The following is a 27,917-nucleotide window of genomic DNA, read 5'->3' as shown; positions in this document are numbered from 1 at the left end:
CTTGCTGAAATGTCCACCCTGGGTTTTTTTTCATCCTGATACTTTAGATGTCGGACTGAAGCAGCGAACATTAATATATACTGACGAAGGGGAGAGGGTTGCTGAAGAACTACTGAGAGACTGAAAGTCTGGGCTTTTACTGCCTTTCTACACCTCCCTTTCTTCATGTGCTCAATATTTTTCTCCTTCATGTTTTCATTTTATTACACATAACTTCATTTGTAAACTAATTTGATTTGTTTTCTTCTCATATATGAATTTCTTTGGTTTTTATCCACATCTGGGGAAAAATTCAAGTCAACAGTACCTTTAGAAATAGGTTTTCTGGGAAACATAGTGATTTGTTTAATACTTCCCCGCTGTAAACACGTTTAAAATTAATCCAAACTAATGTAAAAAACAAAATCAAAAGTAAAATAAATAAAGGAATACAAAGATACAAACTTATTTAAACTGTTAATTTAAATTGCCCAAGTATCACTATATAGTTATTTTTTATTTAATTGATCATTGAAGAAGGCAATAACTCAGATAGGGTGTTATTATTAAAATGAATGAAATGAAGAAATATTTTAAAGGAAATTGCTTACCTGAAAACAAAAAGTCTGTATTTTTTAATTTATTTTTTCCAAGTCAAAATACAGGGTGGGCCATTTATATGCATACACCTATATAAAATGGGAATGGTTGGTGATATTAACGTCCTGTTTGGGGCACATTAGTATATGTGAGGGGGCTTGTAAATAACTCATGAAAGAATAAAGTTACGTTTAAAACAAAGCACACCAATGTTTTTCTTGTGAAAGTCCCAATAAGTTTATTAAGGTGTATCCAAAAAAAAAAAAAAAAACATGTATATGAACAGAAACATGATATATGATGGTTCTCCTTGTGTTTTCCATTAAAAAAACTAAGATAAATCATACAGATTTTAAGTAACATAAGTGAATACACACATTCTTGTCCATCCATCAGTCCATTGGCCCATCCATCCATTGGTCTATCCATCCATCCATCCATCCATCCATCCATCCATCCATCCATCCATCCATCCATCCATCCATCCATCCATCCGTCCATTGGTCCAACCTACCAACCGTCCAACCAACCAACCGTCCATCCAACCAACCAACCAACCAACCGGTTATCCAACCAACCAATAAAAACAAAACTTGATTTTAATAAGCTTGCACATACTTAAATCAGATATCTAGATAAATAATGTGCCTTTCGCATTTAAAAATGCTTTTTACATTTAAAAGCAAATTAGGAACAAAACTCTACCAGAGGTAGGTGAAAAATATGTGTAAGAATAAGTAATATGTGTTAGAGCAGTCTAATATAAGAAATGGCACTGTCTGATTCCATCAGTGGACTAAACGTTTGTTTCTATATGCATTTTCCACTCTTCAAAAACTCCAACTGTCTCATTATTAATAAAACAGTTTTGTGCTGGATTGAAGCACGATGAATGGTTATCTTTCTGTTTTTTTTTTATTTTTTTTATAATAAAATAAAAGCTATTTAGAAAAGTTTTAAAGGAAATTTCTTACCTGAAAACAAAAATTCTGTATTTTTTGTGCAAGCCAAAATAGTTTAAAAACATGTTATGCTTCCTAAATGACTTTTTCTCCTTCTGTATTCCATTATTAACTAAGCTGAATTATACAGATTTGGAATAACACAGGGGAATACACGTTCATTTCTGGTCGATCTATACCTTTAAATGAACAGCGTCAGTGCTTTTAGTTGGCTCGGACCTCAACTCCTCCACATAGACCAAATATTTAAAAAAAGGCGTCTAATTTATCTGAGCAGAAATGACCACATCCTTGGCTGCGGCTGGACTAGATTAAGCCGTGCACGTTTCCCATTTGAAGCTATATCAATTTGTTGCGTTCAATATGGCCGCTGAGACATTCTAGCCACACAACCATAACACAACAAGCCATCTTTCTCCGAGCACCAGCAAATCCTTTTCAAGGTTCACAGACAGCACATTCGTCCGCCAGTCAACAGCAACTCCCCGGAGACGGTGCTGTTATGAAAGTCAAACACCGATCAGGACACACTCTTGCTGACCCTCGGATTGTATGTTTGTGAATGTATGCTTGTTTGCCATTAGCTGCAGCTGAGCAGGGGGTGAAGCCGCTCAGCTGTTTAAACGGCCCCCAAATATGTGTGTATGCCGATGAATCAGGTGCCGCTGAGAAGATGAAGGTCTGACCCTTCAGAAGTCTTGACTCCAAAGCTCATTTAAGTATGAGTTACAAGGAGAAGGAGAACAGAGGGTCCTATGTGGCCCTCGTAATTAACTCCGCACGAGACCAGATCCTATTATCCGCGCTCCTTCCGTGACCCCTGTGACCTCCGCACACCATAACTTACAGCAATAAGAGCTGTAATCAGCCCCAATGTGTCATTGTTTAACATTGTGTCAGCTTTAGACTTGACAAATACTGTTTAAATCTTCCTCTCTATCTATGGGTTGGCGTCTATCTCTGTGTCTTGGGTTTTGTGTGGGTGTTCTCCGAGCTGCAGCCTATTAATCTCCTCCAGTTTGGGAAGATGCACCGGAGGTCCTCATAACTGCACTTAGTGTATGACTTTGCTTTGTAGCCTGTGGTCTGCAGCCAGACAGAGCGAATCAAGCTGTCATTTCCGAGCTCTAGTATGCAAGTAGTTATTTGAAAAAAAAAAAAAGCTTTTATCCAAAGCGACTTCAAGTGCTTTTATTACAGACGCTCACTCAAGGCCGGGCTGTGCTACAAATCTGAAAGTTGGATCTGGAAGACTGATTTCCTACATGTATTTGTAAGGAATAAACTACAATGAACAAGAATTTCAGAAAATCTAAATTAAATCATGTATTGTTTTCTGAAATATTTCAATCTGTTCAATCCATTATCTCTGTTCTATCATTCTGTTTGTATCTCAGTTAATGATGATCCATTTTGTGTATTGATCCATTTTTTCATCCGTTACTTTCGAATGCTTGAATGTTCCATTTATATATCCACCCATTGTTGATGTGTATAAAATGTTCAGTCAATTAATCCATTTGTCCGTCCATTGGCCCATCCATCTATCCATCAGTCCATCTGCCCATCGGTCCTTTCATCTATCTATCTGTCCTTCTGTCTATTCATCCATCCATTGGTCCATCTGTCCATCCGTCCATTCATCAATTGGTCCATTAATCGATCGTTTCATCCATCGGTCCATCCATCTGTCCCTCGGCCCATCCCTCGTCCATCCATCGGTCCATTCATCAGTCCATTATTCCATCTGTGCATCCATCAGTTCATTCGTCCATCCATCCATCCATCCATCCATCCATCCATCCTTCCTTCCTTTCCAATCAATCCCAATCATCCATCATCTATCCATTTTTATATCCATTCCTCTATTTATCTATTGGTCCATACATCCGACCATCCGTCCATTGGTCTATCCATCTGACCATCCGTCCTTTGGTCCATCCATCCAACCATTTGTCCATTGGTCCATCCATCTGAACATCCATCCATCCATCCATCCATCCATCCATCCATCCATCCATCCATCCATCCATCCATCCATCCTTCCTTTATTTCCAATCAATCCCAATCATCCATCATCTATCCATTTTTATATCCATTCCTCTATTTATCTATTGGTCCATACATCCGACCATCCGTCCATTGGTCTATCCATCTGACCATCCGTCCTTTGGTCCATCCATCCAACCATTTGTCCATTGGTCCATCCATCTGAACATCCATCCATCCATCCATCCATCCATCCATCCATCCATCCATCCATCCTTCCTTTATTTCCAATCAATCCCAATCATCCATCATCTATCCATTTTTATATCCATTCCTCTATTTATCTATTGGTCCATACATCCGACCATCCGTCCATTGGTCTATCCATCTGACCATCCGTCCTTTGGTCCATCCATCCAACCATTTGTCCATTGGTCCATCCATCTGAACATCCATCCATCCATCCATCCATCCATCCATCCATCCATCCATCCATCCATCCATCCATCCATCCATCCATCCATCCATCCATCCATCCGTCCATCCGTCCATCCGTCCATCTGTCCATTGGTCAATCCATCCGGCCATTCGTCCTTTGGTCAATCCATCTGACCATCCGTTCATTGGTCAATCCATCTGACCATCCGTCCATTGGTCCATCCATTCGACCATCCGTCCCTCCGTTCATTGGTCAATCCATCTGACCATTCTTCCATCGGTCCATTTATTCGTCCATTGGTCAGTCAGTCCAATCAGTCAATCGATTGAAGCACAATGAATGGATATCGCTCTGTCCAATCATCTTTGATTCAAGCGTGTCACCCGATTCTGGCAAATGTCATAAACTGACTGGATGTCATGATAACAGCATGACACAGTAAAACTATCACCTTCAGTTGCATTTCAGACCATCGCCAAAAGACATTAAATGCTAAAAAGATTGCAAGTTTAACATGGTTTTATAAAATTAGTAATCCCATAATTATTATTCTCTCACACACTATTAGTCTTCTAGTATTTCAAAGTAAAGCTGGGTCTGGATTGAAATCTCTGTATGTCTGGAATTCAGATGTTGAGAAGCCCTATAAAAAGTCATTCACGATTCATATCTTAATTCAAAACAGTAGATTTTTAGCTATATGGAGCAATATTTGGATTACATGCTATGAACATTAACCACTATGAACCCCAGATCTCTTGGTTTTAGCCATTTCTTACTATTATAAATAATAGGACCATTGCTGTTCCCACAATCTGTACATCATCTTAACTTTATCCAGTCTCTGTATACTAGGTGTCAGTGAGGTGGCCCATGAGCTGAAAAAACCTCTGACCTCACCTCCCTCATTTTGTTTAGAGCTCCATCCCATTACCCACTATGTGTATACACAGATCAAAATGACAATTTATCTAATTTATCTAATGGCAAAGCTGTCAAGACAGTGATTATGAATGAAGATGAGTGAAGTGTGAGCACTGTGGTTTGTTGAAAATCTCAGTAGATGGACTTCACCTTTGATAAACCAGTTAGCTGGACTCAAATGAACAATTATTCTGCAGTTTTCCATAACCATTCACTATTGACCTATTTCTGTAGGACCAGGCTTTTAACGGTTTGTGATAAATGAGATGCCGGAGCGATGTTATTAGGAGTTCGAGTTGTTATTCTGTGCGTTCACTTACTGAAATGATAATGTTATCTTCGGAGCTTTACTGTTGGTATCAACATTCTTGAATTTCCAGCCTACTGTGTACATAAATTGAGATCTCCAATTGTCAGGCCAAATTCCCAGTGTCATAACTGTGAAGCACTTGGAGATCTTGTTTTTCTTTGCTGTCACTTTTTGAAGTTATAATGGCTATGTTTCAAACCCTCGTTAGCTGAACACTTAGCCATGTCATGTTATGGCTTTATATGTGCTTTCTAAATAGTAAGCAGCCTAGAAGAGCCCCTTTTATGGGTTTTTGAAAATGACCTTCCATACAGTGTGTAGCACAGCACTAAGTGAATAAAAACATCCAGCTGAGGTTTAAATCTGTAAGTGCACCGTGTTCAAAATGACTAATTCTTTAATGAAACAGTTTACTCAGTATCGAATGAATGATTTGAGTTGGGTTCGGATCTTCAGCTTGAACGCATAGACGTCAATACGGTAGAATACCAAATATGTAGTTTCAGATCCAGTAAAATGTGAACACGCTTTTCCTTCAGACAATAACAGAGCGCAGGGGGGGCGGGTCACATGACTTATCATGATGCGAAGATGATGATCACTAATAGAGGGAGATTCAGCTGTGGAGAAAAAATGGTTAATTTTCTCAACAACACCACAGTATAGCTAACCGTGTGCTGTGTTTGCTCCTGTCATTTTTCTGATAATTGATACAATAACCTACGCTGCAACGTGGGAATTTCTGGCCATTTGCTATTAGAGGAAGGAGCAGCAGAGACTATAATGTATGGAACTTTTTCAGACTTTGACAGGGACTTTGTCAGTAACGGTTACAGTTCATATAGAACAGTTTCTCCCTCCTCCTTATCAAAACATGTTAGTGTCATTAAAATTGTTGCCTTGTTTTGTGTAGTATGCAAAATATGTGTTTAATTGCGTGTTATAAGTTGTAATCGCTCCATGTGGCTTGTAATTACTTATCTATTATAGATTAGGGCATGTAATGTATGTCTCAGGTTAAATCTGTACCAATTTAAGTGCGTTTCTAAACTTGTGATCTTCTGCCATTTGCCTTTGTTATGGCCACTATCAGCTGTTCCTACACACGCGTGGTCAATTTTGAAAATAGTTCAACTTTTGCCACTGTGTGGATTAATAGTGAATGTGTGTCGTTATTAATTGGGGTTAGTGTTAAGAGTCAATGAATATGCTCGTGTTTAACTGCATTGCTTTATTGCATTCCTGCATTGGGCTCTCATATACTCTGCTACTTCATACTGTAGCCATGGTGGGTATTTCTGTCTGTCTCGCACTGAACGCAGTCGACCAATCACAACAGACTGTCATCAGTCCAATCATCGCAGATTAGCTTCGCACTAAGGAGAGGTTTAGGACAAATGAATGGCTGAACAAATCAAATGGGAGTTGTCGGTATATTTAGGTAAAAATAGTTATTTTTGACCTTGCATGCATATCAGCATGTTGTTGGAGACCCCTAAAACCAAAACATGACCTTTTATAAGGCAAAAAAGTGGCTGTTTAATAATTTTAAACAACACAGTGCTCTATTATCCTTAATAATGCTTGAAGAATGCTTAAAAACTCTAAACAGTGATCATGTACCAAGAAAACTGGCAAATATTTCTAAATCTATTGCTATAAATCGAAAGCAATCCCTTTTGCAGTTCCTCACGAGGGAATATAGCATGTGGCTTTTTATATATATTTTTTTCTTTCTTCTCTATATGGGTAAATAGCACTCCATATCGCTTTAGGTGTAAAATCGTTTGACTTTTAGTGTCAGGTCACAGTCTGAAGCCACATTCCAAGTCATTTCCGTGTTTACGTCGTTTTACAGCTTCTTAAATTGAGCAGCGCTTGTCTGTTAAACCTGAACATTTGCTATAATATCGACCCGCTGGTCTCTTAAATGAAATCCGATAATCCCCATTCGGTTGTAAAAACCATAATTTTTCGACATGCTTCTTGTTAAATTTGTTCTTTTTACCATTGTTGTAATATAGCCAGATCTCAAACTTAAAATACACTAATTGAATTGACAGGAAAAGGATTTCCATAACTTTCCAGATCTAAGGTGAGGCCTACATGGGATTAGACTTAAACTTAGGGTTAGCAGTAATCACCATTATGTTACCACCATCTCAGATTTTTGCTTTCTTGCATATCTTTTACTTTTTTTTAGCCAAACCTTTAATAACACCCCCAAAAGTGATTCACAATGCAATAATAAAATAATGAGCCATGGGATTTCAGAAAAAGTTGTCCAAATCTAAGTTCAGCTCTACATACTGTAGAATTGGAGCTCATTGAAGACCACCACAGACCATTGTTTTGTTTTTCTTTTCTATCGCTTCATATCTATTACTTGTTATTCAGCCAAAACTCAAGTCTTAAGTGACTTGAAATGCATTAATTGGATGAACAGGAAAAGGATCTCCATAACTCTTGAATTAAGGCCAGTCCTATATGGGATTGAAGCAGCTCTGACCATTAAATTACCATCACCCCTAACCATTCCTTTTCCTTTCTTACTTGCATATATTTTACTTGTTATCGGCCAAACTGCCCTATTCATATGAAGTGTGATGACTATTAATATACATATCATTCATTTATTCATTTTCTTTTTGGCTTAGTCCCTTTATTAATCCGGGGTCACCACAGCAGAATGAACCACCAACTTATCCAGCATGTTTTTTGGCAGCCGCAACCCATCACTGGGAAATAATATATATATATATATTAGGGCTGCATGATATTGGAAAAAATGGACATTGCGATATTGTTTTACAGCAATATATATTGCGATATGAATTTAGTTTTACTAGATGACTTAATTAGCTCTATTTGGAAAGATTTCATAAATTTTGACTGACCAGGGTTATCGCTCTGTCGAATATGCCGTACATCTGCATATAATTAATTACAAGTAATAAAAGTAAACAGTGTTTATGGTTTCCTGGGGAGTCTAACAGTATTCAGATCTAAAAATTAAAATAACATTATTGTGTAAATAATTTTATTCAATAATATTTATTAATATCTTTTAATCTTTAATAAATAATCTAATCCTGCGATTTGACTATTGCGAATACACACATTGCGATATCGATGCTCAAATTATATTTTGTTTAACCTTAATATAATAATAAATATTTTTTCGTCCACACTAACGAACAATAAATATCTGTTTATTTTTAGTTTATGCTTTTCATTTGGCATTAGTTCCTTGTAACCAGCAGTTATCTAATAAAGCACATATGACCAGTGAATAAAATATATGTATATTAATCTAATCAAAGGAATTAGCAATCATAGTCAGTGTAGTCAAGTCAAAACAAACAAACTACTTTCTCCAGCTTTTTTAAAGGACGCAGGATTTGCTATCCTGGCTTGCATAACTTCTATGTATTTTATAATTTTCCCCATGTTATAACACCAATTGTCTTTCTAAATAGCATTATCTTTAAATAATCTTTGAAAAGAAGGCTTAACATCAAGCAGTGCTTCTGTTCAATGTCGTCTGTAGATTTAAATTGCGCAAACCCTTATAACAATGGCTTCTGGCTGGCGGTCAGTGATTTATTGTTTATTAGCTGAGAATAATCATTCTAAAAGTGGTCCCAGTGAAATGGCTTCTCTACATCTTTATCATTATAGCTGTGGTCTGAACTTGTTTTTTTACTTGAACTTGTTTTATGATCAGAGTTTTTTTTAGAACCCTGTCTTATTTATTTATTTCAGTTATCATGCTTGGTGTAAAAGGGCCTTTAATATGCCCTAATTAGATGAAGAGGAAGGGAATAATCAAAACATTCTAAATCAAGATCAGCACCAATGGGATTGAAGGTTTGTAAATTTAGGATCGACAGCTTTGACCATTACGCTTTCACCAGCACACGCCATTGCTTTGTTACCTTTCCTTCCTTGCATTTTTGAGCAATTGGGTCCCAATGAGACAGTCTTGGAGTGCAGTTCCTTCCTAATTTCCCCTCCACCTGGGATGCCTCATCTGTGACCAAAAGATGTGGTTTTTGACTTTTCTTCACTTCAGAAATACAAAACCCTTATTAATTTAACCCTCCTGTTGTCTTAGAAAGACAGGCTCTCTCTTTCTAAATTTTGGTTTAGAAAACCAAAGTATGGTATTTTTCAATGCTTAACGTAGCTACATTAGAGTACAATGCTTTTAAAAATGAGTTTTTATAAGAGTTTAAGCAGCAAATTCTTATTGTGTGTGTGTGTGCGTGCGTGCGTGCGTGCGTGCGTGTGTGTGTGTGTGAAAATTAAATTATTAATGAAAGTTTTAAAATTGAATCTAATGTTTGGGTCATTTTAGAAAAAGTCACCAAATTTCTAGCACAATATTGGAAAAAAACGACATTGTGATATTTGGAATTTTTCTATATAAATTGTATTATGAATATAATTTCACAGACATTTGCAAGCATAGATAAATTCAATAGAACAAAGTTTTATTTAAATATTTAATCTTTTAAAAACTCCACAAGTCACGTTCTGAAATATGGTTCCTGGTCATTATAATCACAACTCACCATTGCTGATTGTGCAATGTGGCTATTGCAGATTCACACTTACCAATGTTGATGCTGAAACGATATACAGTATTGTGCAGCCCTAGGTTAGTTTTTTTTTTTTCTAAATGGTGCTCATCTTTGACCCTTAATAAACCGTTTTGACTGAGTGGTATGGTACAGTATGGTTTAGTGCGCTTTTTTTGGCCGTTTGCACTGTCAAAAAGTACCAAAAAGTGAACCGTACCATACCACTTTTTGGTCAGGGTACCTAGCATGACAAAAGGGTACCAAAAGGCGCAGCTGAACGCTATTGGTAGAATCAATCCACTATTGGAAGAACAAAATAAAGCTTGTGCTGTTTTGTTTTATGAGGCCGTCTAAAAGTGAGAGCGGTTTCACTTTCTTAAGAGAGCTTGTGTGTGCGTCTATATTTGAAATGACAAACTTCTTGAGCTGATAATAAAAACATGCGTTGATTATTGAAGTGCTTCTGATCCTTTTAGAAATACACAAATGCGGGAGTGAAGTGCGGAAAAAAAAAGGAGAAGCCAGAAAATACACTGAGAAAATGATTCTTTCAGCAACCTGAAACATGAACAAACTGCCATGATTAACTATTATCATCACCTTTTCTAACAGAGGTTACATGTGCTGCTGAAGAATAAAGGTACAGATGAGAGGTTAGCACTGACTGGGATATATATTGTGTGTTTTTGAAGCCAAATATTGCCTAAATGTATGCTGTGTGTAGTTTTTCTGTAATTGATAACATATCGGAGACTGTAAAGATATATATGTTGCATTTATTTAATTTATTTTAAATAATTGCAGACAATACAGTTGGCTATTTCACTCTGCCATTGATCTGCAGTTATAATCATATAATTTTTATAGAAAGGTTAGTCATGAACATTTATACACAAGTATTTATGTGTATAAAGCATCTGTTTTGTGAGAAGTGCTTCTCATATGATATGTGAACCCGTACAGCTTTACTGAGACATTTGCTCGAGCAAGAATGCTGTTGACTGCAACTTTCTGTCGTTCATTGGTACCCTTTTGGCAGTGAAAACGCAAGCCTGATAAAGGTGACCCATACCGACCCGTACCGTACCACTCAGTGGAAACGGGCCATAAGTCAACAGAATAGTCAGTCTCCTGCTTCTTGTTCGTCCTCCATCCTTAATGTAGCAATAAAAACACACACGATTTCTTTTCGGAGTTGTTCTTTGCAATCGTAGAAGCTTCTTATTATCCCTCCTGCATGCATTCTCGAAATTCAATGGACTCGAACAGTGCGCTGCAGCCACATTTCTTCACTTCCAACCCATCGCAGCATGGCTGAATGCCGCAGAGCTTAGAGTGAGATGCGATCCAGATGTACTCTGGGTGATGGAGTCCAGAGATTGGCCCGTTAAACCCAAGCCCCCCTGCTCTCATTGGCTTTTATTGAGAACCGTATGATGCCGCTGTCCACTTTCAAAAAGTCTTTATGACAAGCGTAAAAAATGGAAGTAGGGATTGACAATGTCGCTTCACGAGTTGAAGAGTTTCCAGGTTGGCCATGAGGAACCATGAGCTCAAAGGAAAGAAAAATTATTATAGGATCTTTTGATGATGACTGCTAAGAAGGGCTGTTCTTCATTTTTAGGGTCGAACGGTTGTATTTTATTTCCTTCTCAGACAGGTTCTTCCTTGTCTGAAACCATTTCCTAAACAAAGACATGTCAACAAATTAGACGGTCAACAATTACGCCGTTGATTTTTAGTGATTTAGTAGTGAGATTGATAACAAGACGAGCTCTTTAAGGGCTGATATCATGTGAAGACAGTGGAAAGACTCTTCAGTCTTTTATTTGGCCCTCAGGGATGAAGTCTGGGTCTGCCAGAATCTGTTTGATGGGGCTGAAAGTTGATAAAAGCGCACATGAAGACAAAAGTCTGGAGCCAGGCTGTACCCGGCAGCTGAATACATCATTCCCTCTGGCTGTTTTCTCTTCGTTTCCATCATTTCATCTTCTCTAAACGTTCTCGATCTGCTGATTTTGCCATGTTTCCGTCATTCTTTATATCATACGGCTTTTGTTAACATCTTCAGCTGCAAGTAGTCTCCATCATTGACCATGTTTTGAGTAGCTGGATTAAACTTTTAATTAAATGTATGATTCAGGATACCTGTTTATAATGTCTGGAAAGTCTTCCTAGTTGAAATGCCTTTGTTTTGATTGGTAAGTTTATTTTCTCAATGTAAAAGAAGAGCTTGGAGATGTGCACAGTCTCTATTATTACTTTTCAGTCTTATTAAGGATTATGCCCTTTACAGCAATACATTATCTGTTATTATCGAATTCATATGCATGAATAAAATAATGATATAGTTTAATACTGTGCATAATATTTATGTGGTATAGAATAATATTAATTTTGATTATAAGGGCTGCGCATACTTGAATGTATATGGGTTGTAAATTAAATTTATATTATTATGACTTTTTAAAATTACTCTTGGGCTGCATGCCAGTGTGATATTTGTTGCTGCTGATTTATTTGCATTAATCTTTGTGCGTCATTATGGCCCATCTAAAACAGCTGTCATTACAAGCAAACAGTAATTTAATTGGTTAATATTTTTTCACTTATCATCAGGACTATGTTAATACAGAACTCCATGCTGGTGAAAGCATAACTTTTATTAATATATGATACGTTTATGACTATTTATGAGATATTTTTATCCTCTGATCCATATACACTTTTTTTTTAAAAATGATAAAAGGTTAATGAGGTAATAATTAAATTTCATTTATTCATTCATTTATTTTCTTTTTGGCTTAGTCCCTGTATTAATCTGGGGTCGCCACAGCGGAATGAACCGCCAACTTATCCAGTACACATTTTACCCAGCGGATGCCCTTCAGCTGCTACCCATCTCTGGGAAACATCCATACACACCCATTCACACTCATACACTACAAAAATTTTCACCTGTACCGCATGTCTTTGGACTGTGGGTTAAATCGGAGCACTTAGACGATACCCACACGAACGCAGGGAGAACATGCAAACTCCACACAGAAACTCCAACTGACACAGCCGAGGCTTAAACCAGCGACCTTTTTGCTGTGAGGCGATAGCACTACCTACTGCGCCACTGCTTCGCCAATTTCATTTATATGAATATTTATTTAAATGTTATTGTATTTGTTTATTTTAATTAAAGAATAATTGTTTTATTAAATACTTTTTAAAAATTTGTTGTAAATGATATATTTTGGTATTATAGTTAATATTAATACTGCTACTACTAGTACTACTAACATTAATAATAATAATAATAATAATAATAATAATAATCATTATTATTATTATTATTATTATTATTATTATTATTATTATTATCATTGTTATCATTATATTATTATTTTATTATTGTATCATTATTATTATTTTATAATATGATTTTCATTTGGTTTCCTTGTTTTTAGGGCTGTGTGATACAATAATTTTATATTAATATAATGATTATTAATATTCTATTCTATATATTATAACTGTCTCATATATTATTTGTAATGTTGATTATTTAAAGTATCAAACATTCAATTTTATTGTTGCTCATTTATATACAAGCTATTTAGCATGTTATTGGTATACTAAGATCTTGCATGTTATCTAGTCGTGATAGAGGATGGCATCGTCATTGTAGGCAGCGGTGAATTTCTTATTCATGAATAATTAATTAATTAATAACGAATTAATTATTTGTAGCTTTCCGTTTCAACTACCTGTCCTGCATGGTCTTTGTTTTACCCATAACCAGATCATAAATAAATAAGCATGAGTTACACACAAATGAACACCTGTCAATTTCTTTTTCTGCGGGACTTTGGCATGAATAGGCAAAGTGATGTGTATTTTCAGTGGTATAGTGTTGAAGGGAGGGCTGTTTTTCAAAAATGCCAGATGAAATACCAATGTGGATGTATTGTAGATCGTTTTCGTTCTAAAATGCCATTTCAAAACTAATGGGGCCTAACTGTGTATTTTTTCCTAGCGGGTTGCTGCTGCGACGGGGGCAGGTGCATGTTCACGATGCGGGCTCAAAATTGTGATGTCTATCGGCCATCATCTATCAACTCAATCCTATTATTTAGTAGCACATTTTAAAATTTTTTTATTTGCATTTTGATCAGAGGTGTTTGCAATGTAACTTTTCTTCAGGTCTTTCTTTGTCCTTAAGTCTGCACAAACTTCAGCTTTCCAAACTAGCTCTAATCATCGATATGAAGCCTCAGTCTTTAGTGTCTGCGTGTGACTGGGCTTCAATGAGTGTTAAGGGAACTCTGCAAAAGCCTGCCATTTGGTGGGTGGTCGGAGCAGATCTTGCAGACATCCAGAAACTGTTGAAAGTCTTCCCAGCTACTCTAAATGACCTGCGCAAATGTATATTCTCCACAAGCCATGGCACATGTGTTCTGTCTGCCTGTTTACACATAATAATTGATACCCCAAATGCACATAACAAAGGCATCCTAACACTGTTGTGTGCTTGTGCATTTCTCTCTCCATTAGTAAGCCTGTATTTATGTATTAACACACTTGCATGCACATGTACATTTTTATCCACATGCATGCTTGTTACTAATATCCCCTGCTTTTCTGAAAACACCTACGCTGGTGTAAATAAATACTATTAAATGTGTATGTATTTATTGATAAGTCATGAATAATTTGCAAGTAACAAACTTTGTTTAAAGATTCTTTACCTCTTGAAATGTTTTACACCAAAGACTCTGAAATACACAAAAAATGTCCAAACTTGATTGAGGGTGGAGGGCTGAATGTAGAGCTGCACAATCCAATTCGACCCCCTAGACAATCTTAATTCAGCATTTCTACGATTCTGTCAGTCATATTTTCAAGTTCAAGAAAGAAGCAATGGTGGCCACACATTGTTTTACATACGTTGTTCAGCAACATGGACACCTCCAAATGGTATTGAAAGAGTCACATGCTGTATTTATAAGATATAATTAACCTCAAAAATGCCATTTCTGTCTTCATGTAATGTATTTGCGACCGCAAAATCACACGTGACGTGAGCTGTTGACCGTCAGCTGTTACCACAGAGAGAGCGGGAGCCGTGCGCGTCTCTATGAACTAACAAAGTTGACTTTAGGGAAGAGAACCTGCATAGGCTGTGAATTACAGGTAATATAGTTGTAAATAACATTCTGTTTGTGGCACAGAGTGATCGTTTGGGGGCCGTGCGGGAAATGAACCGCTCTTAGCAGTGAAAATGAAACCGAAAGCGCGCACAGTGTTGCCAGATATAGCTGACTGATTCCAATCCAAAAATTATCCAAAACCCGCCGAAATGCAAAAATACCCACCCAGTCTTCTGTATTCACGAAAATCACATCAGTGACAGATTTTAAGCAGAAAATGACACGTCTCCAACACAATAATTCAACATCAGAATTATTATCAGCATTAGTGACCAGGACAAATCTAAGATCTGTTCAAGTCCACCATTCCAAGTCTATAAAAAATTTAGCATTTTAACCAACAGTACAGCTAAACAAAGCCTATTGCTGTTTTACCAAATGTTTGAGAATACCAATAATAATAGCTCACTCATATTAACCTTTATTTAACATCTACAGAATCATGAGAAAATCGTCATCTTTATTTTAGGATAAAAAAATCCCAATTCTCATTTTAGCCGGAATCATGCAGCTCTAGTAGAGATGCGCGGTTGCCGGTTATAGCCGCGGATCGGGCGGATGACGTTACGAAAAAATAATATTTTAATTAAATTCGGGCGGGTGGCGGGCGGTTGTACTGTTTTAATAGGCATAGCTGGCGCACCAACGAAAAAGCCTAGGACTGACTTCACAGAATGGGAGGAGGAATCGGATACACTAATTCTGGATGAAGTACAGAAGTATTCCTCTACAAACTTCCGTATAGACGGATCAGCAGAGGAAAATCTACTTCCTTTTGGGAGAAATAAGGCCAGTCATTCCCACGACTGCAGCACCTTTCCAAGAGAATTATATGCATTTCAGCAACAAGTGCTGCGAGCGAGCGCTCCTTCAGTGCAGCAGGAAACATTATAGTGGCTATGCAGGCGCTCCCGTCTGAATCCTGACACTGTCATACATGCACTTAGCCTGGTCAGACTTTATGTTCGCTCAAAGAGGGATGGCATATCTATTTTTCTAATTTAATTTCTAATTGTGGGGGTGACTGAGCCTACAAGGCTTAGGCACGATATGACGTTTTTATTAAAAAAATTTTCAACTGTTTGCCAAAGCATGCGACTATAGCCTATGCCTACATTAAGATATTTATGTTAATATTTTTTTACTGCCTGTTGTTTCTTTTGGCATATAAAATAGGTATTGTCTGATAGAGATATAAATAAAGGTTCATCTGTGTCGCAGAACTGGTGTTGTTTCCGATTTCAACAAGCTCAATAACATCCACAGCAAAAAATAAAAAATAATAAATAAAAAAATAGTCGAAAAACTGTGCCCATTAATTAGATGTGCAAGGCAATCAGGTACGTTTTGGGGGTTGCTATGGACAACTACAAATGTAAACATTATTAGGCTATAATGTAGCCTAAATGACTTATTATTCTATCTATTTACTAAAAAATAAAGTGAAATAGGCATTTAGTAGTAGGCTAAATAGCAGCATGTTGAATGATGTGTCAATGCGTTTTCTATTAGACTACAATAAAAAAAGTTGTACAGTACAGTGCGTTTAATTTAGGCTATTTATTTACTTTTGTCCCTGTGCGCTGATTGGAGACGGAGTTCACTGCTGATATTCTGAGAGCTCGGGTGCTTCTCATTTCTTATTTGTGCATCCTCGTTTCCTTTCATTGCTTTCTTTCCTCGTGTTTCCACCCCACCGGGATACGAGGGAAGGACGCAAGGAAAAGACTCAAGGACCGAGGAATCGAATCAAGTGAAAAGACACGTCCTCGTATCTTTAGCGTCACTTTAAAGCGTCGTCAATTAATGACTTGCACGTTTGGATTAACTGCATGTCTACATTAAAGTCATTCTCTATTCTATAATGATCAATAAAGAAACATTAATTTAATAATAAAAAGGAATAAGCCATTCAAATAAAGAGCCCAATCAGCAGATGGCGGGCGGGTGCGGTTTTAAAAATTGGTCAAAAATGTTACTGCGGATGGATGGCGGACGGATAATGAATTTTGTCATGCGGTTGCGGATGAAATAATAGCCCATCCGCGCATCTCCAAGCTCTAGCTAAATGTAAACATACCAAAATATTACATTAAAGTTGCCATGATAAGTACCTAAGTTAGTAAAATATTAAAATAAAGAGAAAAAATATTTAACCTTATTAATAATTATATATATATTTTTACATTTTATACGGAAGTTCTTAAAATAAAAACATAAACAATTCCATTTATAACACTATGGTGTTCAGTGCTGAATGTACAAGTAAAGATGCACCTGCCTTTGCCTTGATTTGCTCATTGATAATCCTCTGAGTGACAGTATTTACATAAAAAAATCGGATTAATGCATAACAATTTTTACTTTACAGATTTAATTTTAGTTTGCTTTTTGTAGCTTAACAATTAAGCAAACAAACAAACAAAAAGGTTACGTTAAAAGGCATTCACCCTCAACCTTCCCATTATGCTCCCTTTCTTCTCAGATGGTGGACCAATTCAGAAATTACCATGGGCCAACTTTGGCCTGCAGGCCATGGTTTGGGTATCTCTGCTGTAGACCAATGGTCTCAAGCTCCAACCACCATAAACGCACACCTGCTTAATAGTCTCTAGTCTTGAACTTGATTAGTTGGATCAAGCTGTGTTTGATTAAGGTTGAAGCAAAACTGTGCAGAGCTGCGGACCTCCAGGAATAGAGTATGAGTCCTATGCTGTAGATTGGTCATTCTCCAGGAGAAGGGCTCAGTACAGGCATGTGTTCTATTGGCAAGTTCTTGCAGCTTCATTTTTATAAAGCCTCTGGGGTCGACAAAGGGGCTGTCATCTCACTGAATACTTGAATACTTTAAAAATATATCTACTGTACAAAAAGCTTGAAATCTCCCTTGTACTAATTACACTATACAAACAAACAACTACACGCTACACTACACAAACAAATGTTCCCTGGTTTTGTTATCTGTATGAAACAGATTTGAGATACAGTCTGTCCCACCTGACTTTAAAAACATTATTTTAACTGAATTCCTGTTTCTACCATTCAAAAGCAAATCACACAATGAGAACTGCTTTAGCGTTCACAAACTTGTAAACAAAAAAGTTGTTATTTTGGAAGAAGATTCACTGTCAGGAATAAGTTGGAAATAACCTCAGAAGACCAGCGCGCATTGATAAAGTTACTGATTATTATGAGAGTTATGTAGTTTGATTGACAGGATGGGGTCTAATTGAAATAGCTAAAAAGAAAGTGTCTGAAAATAGTCTGTTCCCGTTGTATTAGCTTGGAAAAATATTGAAGTCAGAATTATTAGCCCCCCTTTGTTTTTTTTTCCTTTTTTAAATATTTCCCAAATGATGTTTAACAGATTCAGGAAATTTTACAGTATGTCTGATAATATTTTTCTTCTGGAAAAAGTTTTATTTGTTTTATTTTGGCAAGAATAAAATCAGTTTTTTATTTTTTACAGACCATTTTAGGGTCAAAATTATTAGCCCCTTTAAGCTATTTTTTATGTATTAAATAAATACATAATATATATACATATCCTGATTTGAACATTTAAAATAAAAATTTATGAGCAAACTGGATAAATGTCATTGGTGATTCCAAATATAAAATTAAATCGTAAAGTTGGCAAACATTTTTTTGAGAATTTGATGTTTTACCATTAAAGACTTGAGAAGCATTACCAAGATGTCTACCAAGTGACTTGACATGCCTTACCAGGACTTTGTTCACTTTTGTTCACTTAAGTCTTTTGCAGTTAATAGATTTTCATCTGAGTTTTTCAGTCATGCAGCTGCCCCAGAGAACATTTCTTGATCATTGCTTTTGCAAAAATGAAGCAGTTTCTATAATATTGCATTTTTATATAATAATTAATTTTATGATTTGACTTTCAACGTGAGAAACAAATCACTGTTTTAGCTGTAAACTAAAACCTGCTTAATAATTTATATAAAGATATGAGGCATTATTGACTTACTCTCCTTTTAAAAAAAAATTAATCGCTTGTTGGAATACAAAATGAATAGTAGTTATTAACATTTGCTTTGTAATTGCTACAGTGTGCTTTGGGGGGGAAATGTAATCAGAATATTGACTTGCATAATTATGCACACACTATATATGCAGCATACCTCTCAGCATTCCCTCTACACAAATTTTCCATTCATTCACTCAGGAAAAAGAGAACATTCCCCAAATACAGTGTTTTGGAGTAATAAATCATTCGTTCTGCTTTTAAACAAACACCTGCCTCTAAACTGTCGCAGCTAATGGCAGCACTTGCTGTATAAATCAGCCATAGCTGTAACTCTCAATATCACTGAAAGCATTACACTGAGCATCTGCCACACAATGCTCTTTTATTGGGCCCTTTTTAACATTTTCAGGGCTCTCTTAAAGAATGCGTGCGTCTTGAAAAGGTCCAAAAAAGATTTGTGGGTCACTTACTCTGTCGTCTTAGTTTCTTTATGAGCTGGTGTAAGAGAACAAGGTGCATTTTTTTCCCTCTCAGCTGTTTAATGAAGAACAGAAATGGGGCTGGAGGACAGGATGGGAACAATTTTTTTTATTGTTTTTTTTTATGCTCTTTGCTATAGTTATTTATTTGGATGTCCTTGTCAGAGACTGTGGGCTTGCATAATACTGTTTTAGATGTGTTCTAAGATGATCAAAGGAGGATTGAATAAAGTGTAGTGGAAGTTATGCCTAGTTTCCTTCCACTGAGTGGTAAAGTACAGTATGGTATGGTTCCGTACACGTCAGCTTTATCAGGGTTGTGTCTCCACTGGCAAATGGTACCAGTGGTAACCTTTTGGTAGGCGCCTACCATAACGTCTGCATTTATAAAATAAATAAATAAATAAATAAATAAAACATATATGAACACTGCGCTGAATGTATGTATGCATGAATGTATGTGTGTGTGTGTTATATATATACATACACATTTAGGCCTTTACATTTAGGTGACGAAACACAGTCACTACAAACCTCTTATTTTTATTCTTCACCAAACATGTAAGATTAACATCTTGTTAGAAAGTAATTCCTTCATTCTAATCTCATAATTGTCCAAAAGGTGGTAGTTTGTTCATGTTTTAGGTTGCTGAAAGAATCAATTGGTCCTTTGTTTTTTTTTTGTTGTTTTTTTTTCTGGCTTCTTCTTTGGTTTTTCAAGCTTCCCTCTCAAGTTTGTCTATTTCTGAAAAGATGTGAGAATCCACACTTTGATATGTTGAGCAATATAGACACATGGCGAGTGATTGCAAATGGAGAAAGTGAAACCACTCACGCTTAGACGGCCTCATCAACAACAACAGGACACATTTCAGATTTTGTTCCTCGTCTTGGCTTTGTGGCTGTTTATCAAGATGACGACAAGGTTTGTTTGAGCTCGGGTCGACCATAGCTTGTTATTGTAGGTATATATTATTACAATGTAATGTCTCGGCTGTGATTTGAAACTGACGCCTTTGGAAAGGGTACCCGAAAAGTGGTACGGTACTCTTTTAGTACCTTTTTACAGTGAAAACTGACCCGTACCGTACTACTTAGTGGAAACTGTTTGGACACTTTTGTATTGTCTTATGTGTTTTTGCATTGTATAATGTTGTTTAGTATATACTATTTATCTTAAGCAAAGACAGCAGAATCACGCTAACTATCATTTTATTTTAAAGTTATTATTATTGTAATTATTATTATTATTATTATATTAATAATAATAATTATTATTATTTATTAATAGTAATAGTAGTAGTAGCATTGTTATTGTTATTATTATCATTATTGTTGTCATTGTGTTACTATTATTGTTTTTGTTATTATTATTATTATTATTATCATCATCATTATTATGCCATTTTGCTATTAAAAGGTTAGATGTAGGAAAAATTTAGACATTTGCGTTTTACGTAATAATTTGTTTGCATTATACGGTGTACCTCAGCAAATAATGTTTGCTTCACTATTAAAGTATTACTATTGTAAGTATTTAATCAATGTTGAATTATATATCATTTTTAACCAAGTTTGTGTGAGAAAGATGTCTTGTTTTTTGATGTGCATAATTATCAAAAAATATGACTTTTATAATGCTATGCATCTTATTTTCTTTATATATGCTGCAAAATTCAAATAAAACTGAAACGCAGGAATGTTAGCTTGCATACTGTTCCAGATGTGTTTAAGATGATCAAAGCAGGATTAAGTGAAGTGTAGTGTAAATTACAGAGGCCCTGGAAGTGTTTGGACACTTGAGTCTCCCTTATGTGTTTGCATTATATAATGTAGCTCAACAAGTAGTACGTATTTTAAACAAAGTCAGCAGAAGCACACTTTCAAAGCAAAACATGCCACAGAAATATTTTTTGTTTGCTCAAACGCAAGATATATTGTTAGTAAGTGCTTGTAGAAGCATTATTTAATTATGACTTCACTCATTTACTAAAAAGCACTCCAATGGCAGTTTTATTATAATATCAAGAAATGCAGTTTTTTATTAATAGCTTGAAATGTTTTTTGTTGTTGTTGTTGTTGTTTAAAATGTATTTTCTGTATTTGTTTGATAACATATCTTTGAAATTATAGTTATTTGTTTATATAAACAAAAAATGAATAGTTATTATCATCATATTTTATTGTTGATTTGATAATGAATTGCAAACTTTTTTTTTATTACATGTTTTCTAATTGAGGGAATATTTAGCTAAGTATGTGTTGATTTGAGAACACATTTTGCCCAAAAGTCAGTGCTAAATAGTTGTTCAAATGTTTTTGACATTAGAGTTGGAGTTTTTACAAAGGGAATATGGAGCATTTCTAAAATCATTTCATAATTCAGAAAATTGTCTAATTTGTGGTAAAATAACGTTGCATGAAAATATACATTATAAATGTTGTCAAATAATGTATGAAGATGATGTGCACTCAAAAGTAGATTTTTGCTGCTTGTTCAAACTAGTTGTTTAAAATGAGCTGAACCAACACAATTCTTGATTGTTTTGGGGGACAACTTAATAGTTTGTGTTCAAATCACTTAAATTTGTTAAGTTAACTTAATTGATTTTGGTTGGGACAACATTAATGAATAGTGTGGAACCCTACATGTTTTACAGTGTATTTGTCTGTTAAAAATAAAAAAGAAATATAGTGCTATAAAAGTAATACTTTAAAGGGGATCTACACTGTATAGTCATAACAACATATGTTTTTAGTTACTTTAACTAAGTTTTAAGCTATTAAACTAATTTGATCATGTTCTAACTTAATTTTATGAGCTACACAAGCTGTCAGTTAATATTATAGTATAATAATAGTTCAAATTACTCATAAGGTTAATTTCATAAAGCTTAAAAATTAAGGCAACCTAGTTTTTTTTTTTATTGTATAATGCCACTTAATTTTTTTTGTTTTAAAGATTTAAAATATGTCTCTGGTGTCTTTAGAGTGTGTAAGTGAAGTTTCAGCTCAAAATACCCCACAAATAATGTTTCATAACTCTTTGAAACTGCCCGTTTCAGACTTTAATCCTAATTGTGCTATTTTGGTGACTGTTGCTTTAAATTTAAATGAAGTTGTGCTGTTTTTAAAAGAGGGTGGTGATACAAATGCCTGTGTCAGCATAGTGGCAGATTCAAAAACAAGACTAACGTCCAATACTATGAGGGTGAGATGGGCAGGGCTTTCTCCATCTGATGACGCCTGCAAAGGAAGAATGTCAGTCAAAGTGTTTCTGCAGACGGATTTTATCAAGTGTGATCATAAAAACTCTAATTAATACATTTTATTATTAGAAGCTGGTTATATTCACGCATTGCTGCCACACAACTATGTTTAAACCCCTTATAAAAGTGATTTTTGCACAATAGGTCCCATTAAAGTGCATGTTAAATGTTTCTTTCCATTTGACTGAAAAAAATCTAACATGTCCAAACTGTCAATTTTAGTGTGCTAAAGTACTTTTACTGTATATTTGCATCAAAAGATGTGCTCTCGAATGTAGTTGGTTTCCTGTTTGTGACTTTGTGAATATGCCATAAATTCGAAATTGAGCTCATTTATTCTGTTGAGTTCCCTTTAAAATGGTCAAAGCTTGGCTGAGCACCTTTACTTCATCTAAACACAGACCGTTGAGCTCATGTGCTAATATGAGGTCATGAAGTGATTATGAGGTGACACACGCAATAACATACACAGTGCAAACATCCGGCCTCATAAAAATACCTCTTTATATTCGCACAAGCCCATTACGGTCTCTATTCTCCTCTTGTGTGCTTACCTGATGATGTCACAGAGTTAAAGCAGGAAAGAAAATGAATGTGAGTGTGTTTAAGTTTACACACACTACAATATTCCAAAATGAACACGATTAAGACAATACTCTGGTTAAGATTCTACCATAGAAACAGTTTTTTGATTAACTTAATTCGTATAGTCCAGGGGTGCCCCAACTTTTTGTTTTGACGGGCCAAAAACCAAATTTTTTCTTATGATGGGCCAACATATTTCAAACTGTATTACATTAAAGTTTCCATGAGTAATTTCCTATTTTATTTCCTAATATTTTAAAATGACTACAAATTATTGCTTTAATGCAGTATATTTATGCATTGTATTGCCCTTTATCCATCAAGTGACAGTATTTACATTTTAAAATATCAGAATTATTTACAAAACAAAATGAATTTTAAAACAAACAAACAAAATATTACAATATATTTTCGAAATTTCGATCTCTGTCAAAGATAATTGCCCATATGTCCTCTCTTTTCAAATGGTATGGTTGGCCAAATCAAACTGTTAGCATGGGCCAACTTTGGCCCGTGGGTCCTAGTTTTGGCCATTTCTGCTTGTCATAACCTAAATAGACAAAAAGAAGCTTTCATCAAAAAAATAAAAATAAATAAACAACCAGGCGACACGGTGTTCACAGCAAGAAGGTCGCTGGTTCGAGCCTTGGCTGGGTCAGTTGGCCTTTCTGTGTGGAGTTTGCATGTTCTCCCCGTGTTCATGTGGGTTTCCTGTGTAGAAGCAGGTATTAGATTATTTTGCCCTCTCCTTTTCAAATTAGTATGTATATTTTAATAATTTTCTTCTTATTATGAAATATTTAAAAAATGTTCAAGTTTATCTCTTAAGTGTATCACACTGATACTTATACTAATTAATTATACATATTAATTATTCACCTTCAGAATTATGTTTAACTCCTGTCTCTATCCTACTATGTAATTAGTCATTTTATAATCAGTATTTTATGGCAGTGGTCAGTCCCTTGGAGCAGGAGGCTTATTGACCACCTCTGTACACACTGCTCTCTGGTTTAGGAAAGCCTTTCCTCTCCACACCAACCATCTCAGTCACCAGTTGAAGAGTTTTTTCATCAGTAGGGGACATTGTAAATGTGCAAAGACCTCAGCTTTTGCCAGAAAACACAGATATGATGATATTCCCTTAACATAAATATGTTAAATCCAAGCACAGTCACAGTTTTAGTTTGTTTATATTAATGGGTCTTTATTTTGTATTCTTCTTTTTTCTTTTGGAATTAGTTTTTTAATAGCACTTTGGTTTTGGCGGAAAATAAATTGTTTTGCAAAAACCTGCAGCATTTAAGAAAATTTGTTTCAGATAATTTTGTTAAATAATCGAGACTAAATTGAATTGTGAGATTAGTATGGTGAATCATATCGAATCGTGAGTCAGGTGAATCTCTATCTTTTATTATTTTAATTATAAAATCAGTCACTTTTTTTTAGTTTAAAGCATCAAAAGTGAATAGTAAAAAAGTGTGTGTGTGTTTGTGCGTGCGTGCGTGCGTGCGCCAGTCTGTGTTAGATGTTTGGGTGGGTTACTGTGCTTGTTTCAATGGCATGTTGTAAGATGTGTCTTTTGAGAATATTATTGGGACCAAATGATGTTTGCTTTGGGTTCTCTGACTGAATATCATACTAAAATATTCGGACAGTTTCTTGTGACACTTATTCAGTCACAGCAGAACAATGCTACTAAATGGACGGCCCACAGTTACTAAATATCGCCTTATGCTATCACATAATTTTAATCCTGAAATAGTAAAATATAAAATACTAGTATATTCAACTTGTGATTTTTGATGAAGTAAACATCTCATGTGCACGCATGCACGCACACACGCGCACACACACAGAGGCAAACACACCATCACCTACCAGTGATTAATGAGTGCTGTCCAGTATGTGTGTGTGCGAGAAAGTATGTATGTGTGTGTGAGATCATACTGCTGTGACTTTGGTTCACAGAGCACCAGGAATTCCTCAAGGGAACGTCCAGTCAAATATATTATAACACAGCAACAGGGGGCAGGAAGTGTGTGTATGTATGTGTGTACGTGTGTGTGAGAGGGAGAGCATGTGCATGTACATATGTGAAAAAGTGTGTTGGAGTGACCGGACAGAAAAGGAGAGAAATGGAGAGGAAATGAGAGTGTTTTTTATCACTATAGTAAATGTGAAGGATTACAGTGAGGCCTGGAGAAATGCTCACTTTCACATGGCAGAATAACACTGACGCTCACCCCACACCTCACAAAACACACACTTACACATCAGGGATGGAGAAATTGAGCTCGACATCAGTAGGCCTTAATGAAATCTGTTTCAGTGTTGCTCAAATTGCGCCGTTTCCTTTAAAAATGTATTTAGTTTTGATCACATTTTTTAGTTCAGATTATTTTTAGCAATCAAAAAGCATTTTGCTGTTAACAATGAACTCAATTTAGCAACATACATTCTAATAAACCCATACTTTTAATTTGACAGGGTGTCCTGAAGAGTGTGTAGTACATGATATGACAACAAAATCTCGCAGCAATTCGTAACTTTTTGATATAGTGGCTAATTCGTATGAATATGTACGATCTAATTCGTACAATTTGGTTCGATTTGCTCATCCCCCAATGACAGTTGGGTTTAGGGGTGGGGTTAGGTGCCACGCCTCCTTTTTAAAATCGTACAATTTTGTACGACTTAACTCGTACGAATTAGCCACTAAACTGGCAAAACGTAAAATACTTATGTTTTCTCATGAGATCAGGCTGGATATGAAGGTCGATATGGCATCATTTCTCACATAACATGTTAAATTAATGGCTGATAGTGATTTTCATAATGGCGTGCACAGAAGCTGATCTAGGTATTGTACGGAGCGGTTCTGTCAGTCTACGCTTATACATTCATTCACTGGTTCAGGGGTAGCATATGAAAGGTGACGATCGATGCACAGCTTTAATGTAAAGAAAGTGAATGCAGACATTTTAATATTTATATCAGTGGGCTTTCAAGATTAAAAATATATCAGAAATATGGGAAAATACCTAATGATGGGATGATAGTCGAATAGAATGGTAAAATATGGGAGAATTTCGGCAAAACGTGAGAGTTTACATGAATGAAGTGAACAGCAAGTGTTTGTGGAGAAATAGTTTTGTGAGATAACGCAAAACATCTTTGCGAGGAAACGCAAAAAATCTTTGCAAGGAAACGCAAAACTTAATAATATGTTTTCCAATCACTCCGTTTTTTTTTTTCCCGCTATCACGTCCCTTCCGGGTCTCCGTAGACCTTATATTAGTGTTTATACAACAGTTCTGTGTGGTTCTTGAATCTGATTCGCTGATAGGCGTGTTATATTTAAGTAATATCAGCACCCGTAAAGCCTCTTTACCCTTTGTGTATTACTCCGCCCATATACAACCAGCAAAAAACGGACACTACAGATCCAAATTTTGAAAGATGCTTGCTCAACTGTTTAACTGTCAGCTTATGGTTTGAATCCAAGGCGGAAGAAAGTAGTTCCTCATACAAAAGGGTTTTTGAAATTCTCCATGTTTAATTTTGTTTTTATATACATAATTATGCCGTCAAACTGTTGTATAAACGCAGTATCGCACTGCTACTCGTGTGATATTGCTCATATATATATTATCAGTGCTTAGATGCCAAAAGCACAATACATATAGAGAACACACATGCTAGAAAAGTGATTGCAACCTTATTCATGCAGTGTTTATTTCTGCATAACTCCTCTTGCGTTGTGCATATTTGCCCTTTTTGTCTCCAAAATAATCCAGGACACATTTAACAGGCTGTTGTCTCAATAGTAAAGGAGCTCAATAGGTTTGGGTATGTGTGTGTTCAGTCTATTGAGGGATTTAAGTGTGCACCTGCATTCAGATTATGCCCTCTCGCTGCTCAGACAGGAAGTGTGTAAGTATGTGTTTGTGTGTGTGTTTGAGACGCAGGATTGTTAAGACAGGAAGTGAAGGGAATTGCTGCCTCTGTCTCCACTCTCCTGCCATTAAAGCTCAAGCTCCAGGTGCTACTGACAAAAAAAGGCCTCCCGGATTACAGAGGAAACATCCGGAAGTTCACTCACACCTCGGGCTCCTATGGGTGTCTGTCGCCTGCGGGCTAAAGTTTGTGCCCCCCTGACCGGTTACAGTCCGTGACCTCTCCTACTGAGCGAATTTTGGGGAAATAATAGATGAAGGATTGTTCACATAATTGTGAAATACTACTACAATTTAAAAATGAATATTTAAATTAATCCTGGGATTTAAAGCTGAATGTTCAGCTTTAAATTGTTTATTGTCACAGGATTCTTCAGATGTCATTATGATGTGATGATCTGATGCTCAAGAAACATTTATTATTATTATAAACGTTGAAAATTGTTGAGCTGCTTCTTATTTTTGTGAGATCAAAATAACCATTAAAATAGTGCTTTACTAACATATATAAATTCTCAATATACATTCTGTTTATTGAGCACACATTAAGTTGGGTTAAGGGGAAAATATTTATATTGTAAAAAAGTTTAAAAACAAATTAAAATGTTTTTGTTTTGTTTATCGTTTTTCTTTTTTTTCGTTTAGTT

General features: G+C 35.8%; 1 protein-coding gene across 3 annotated transcripts in view; it reads left to right on the top strand.

The window, feature by feature from the left end:
• The window catches only part of uvrag (UV radiation resistance associated gene), a 225,592-nt gene that overhangs the window by 113,337 nt on the left and 84,338 nt on the right, over positions 1-27,917 (top strand). Inside the window, exon 13 of one of the 3 annotated variants that reach the window (XM_087269118.1) lies at positions 48-919. Within the exon in view, the coding sequence (XP_087125244.1) occupies positions 48-84 (37 nt within the window). The 3' untranslated portion in view covers positions 85-919. 3 annotated transcript variants of the gene reach the window in all.

The sequence above is a fragment of the Danio rerio genome, chromosome 10 (assembly GCF_052040795.2).
Source record: "Danio rerio strain M-AB ecotype USA chromosome 10, GRCz13ab, whole genome shotgun sequence".
Taxonomy (NCBI): Eukaryota; Metazoa; Chordata; class Actinopteri; order Cypriniformes; family Danionidae; genus Danio; species Danio rerio.
This window is presented reverse-complemented; position numbering and strand designations above follow the sequence as displayed.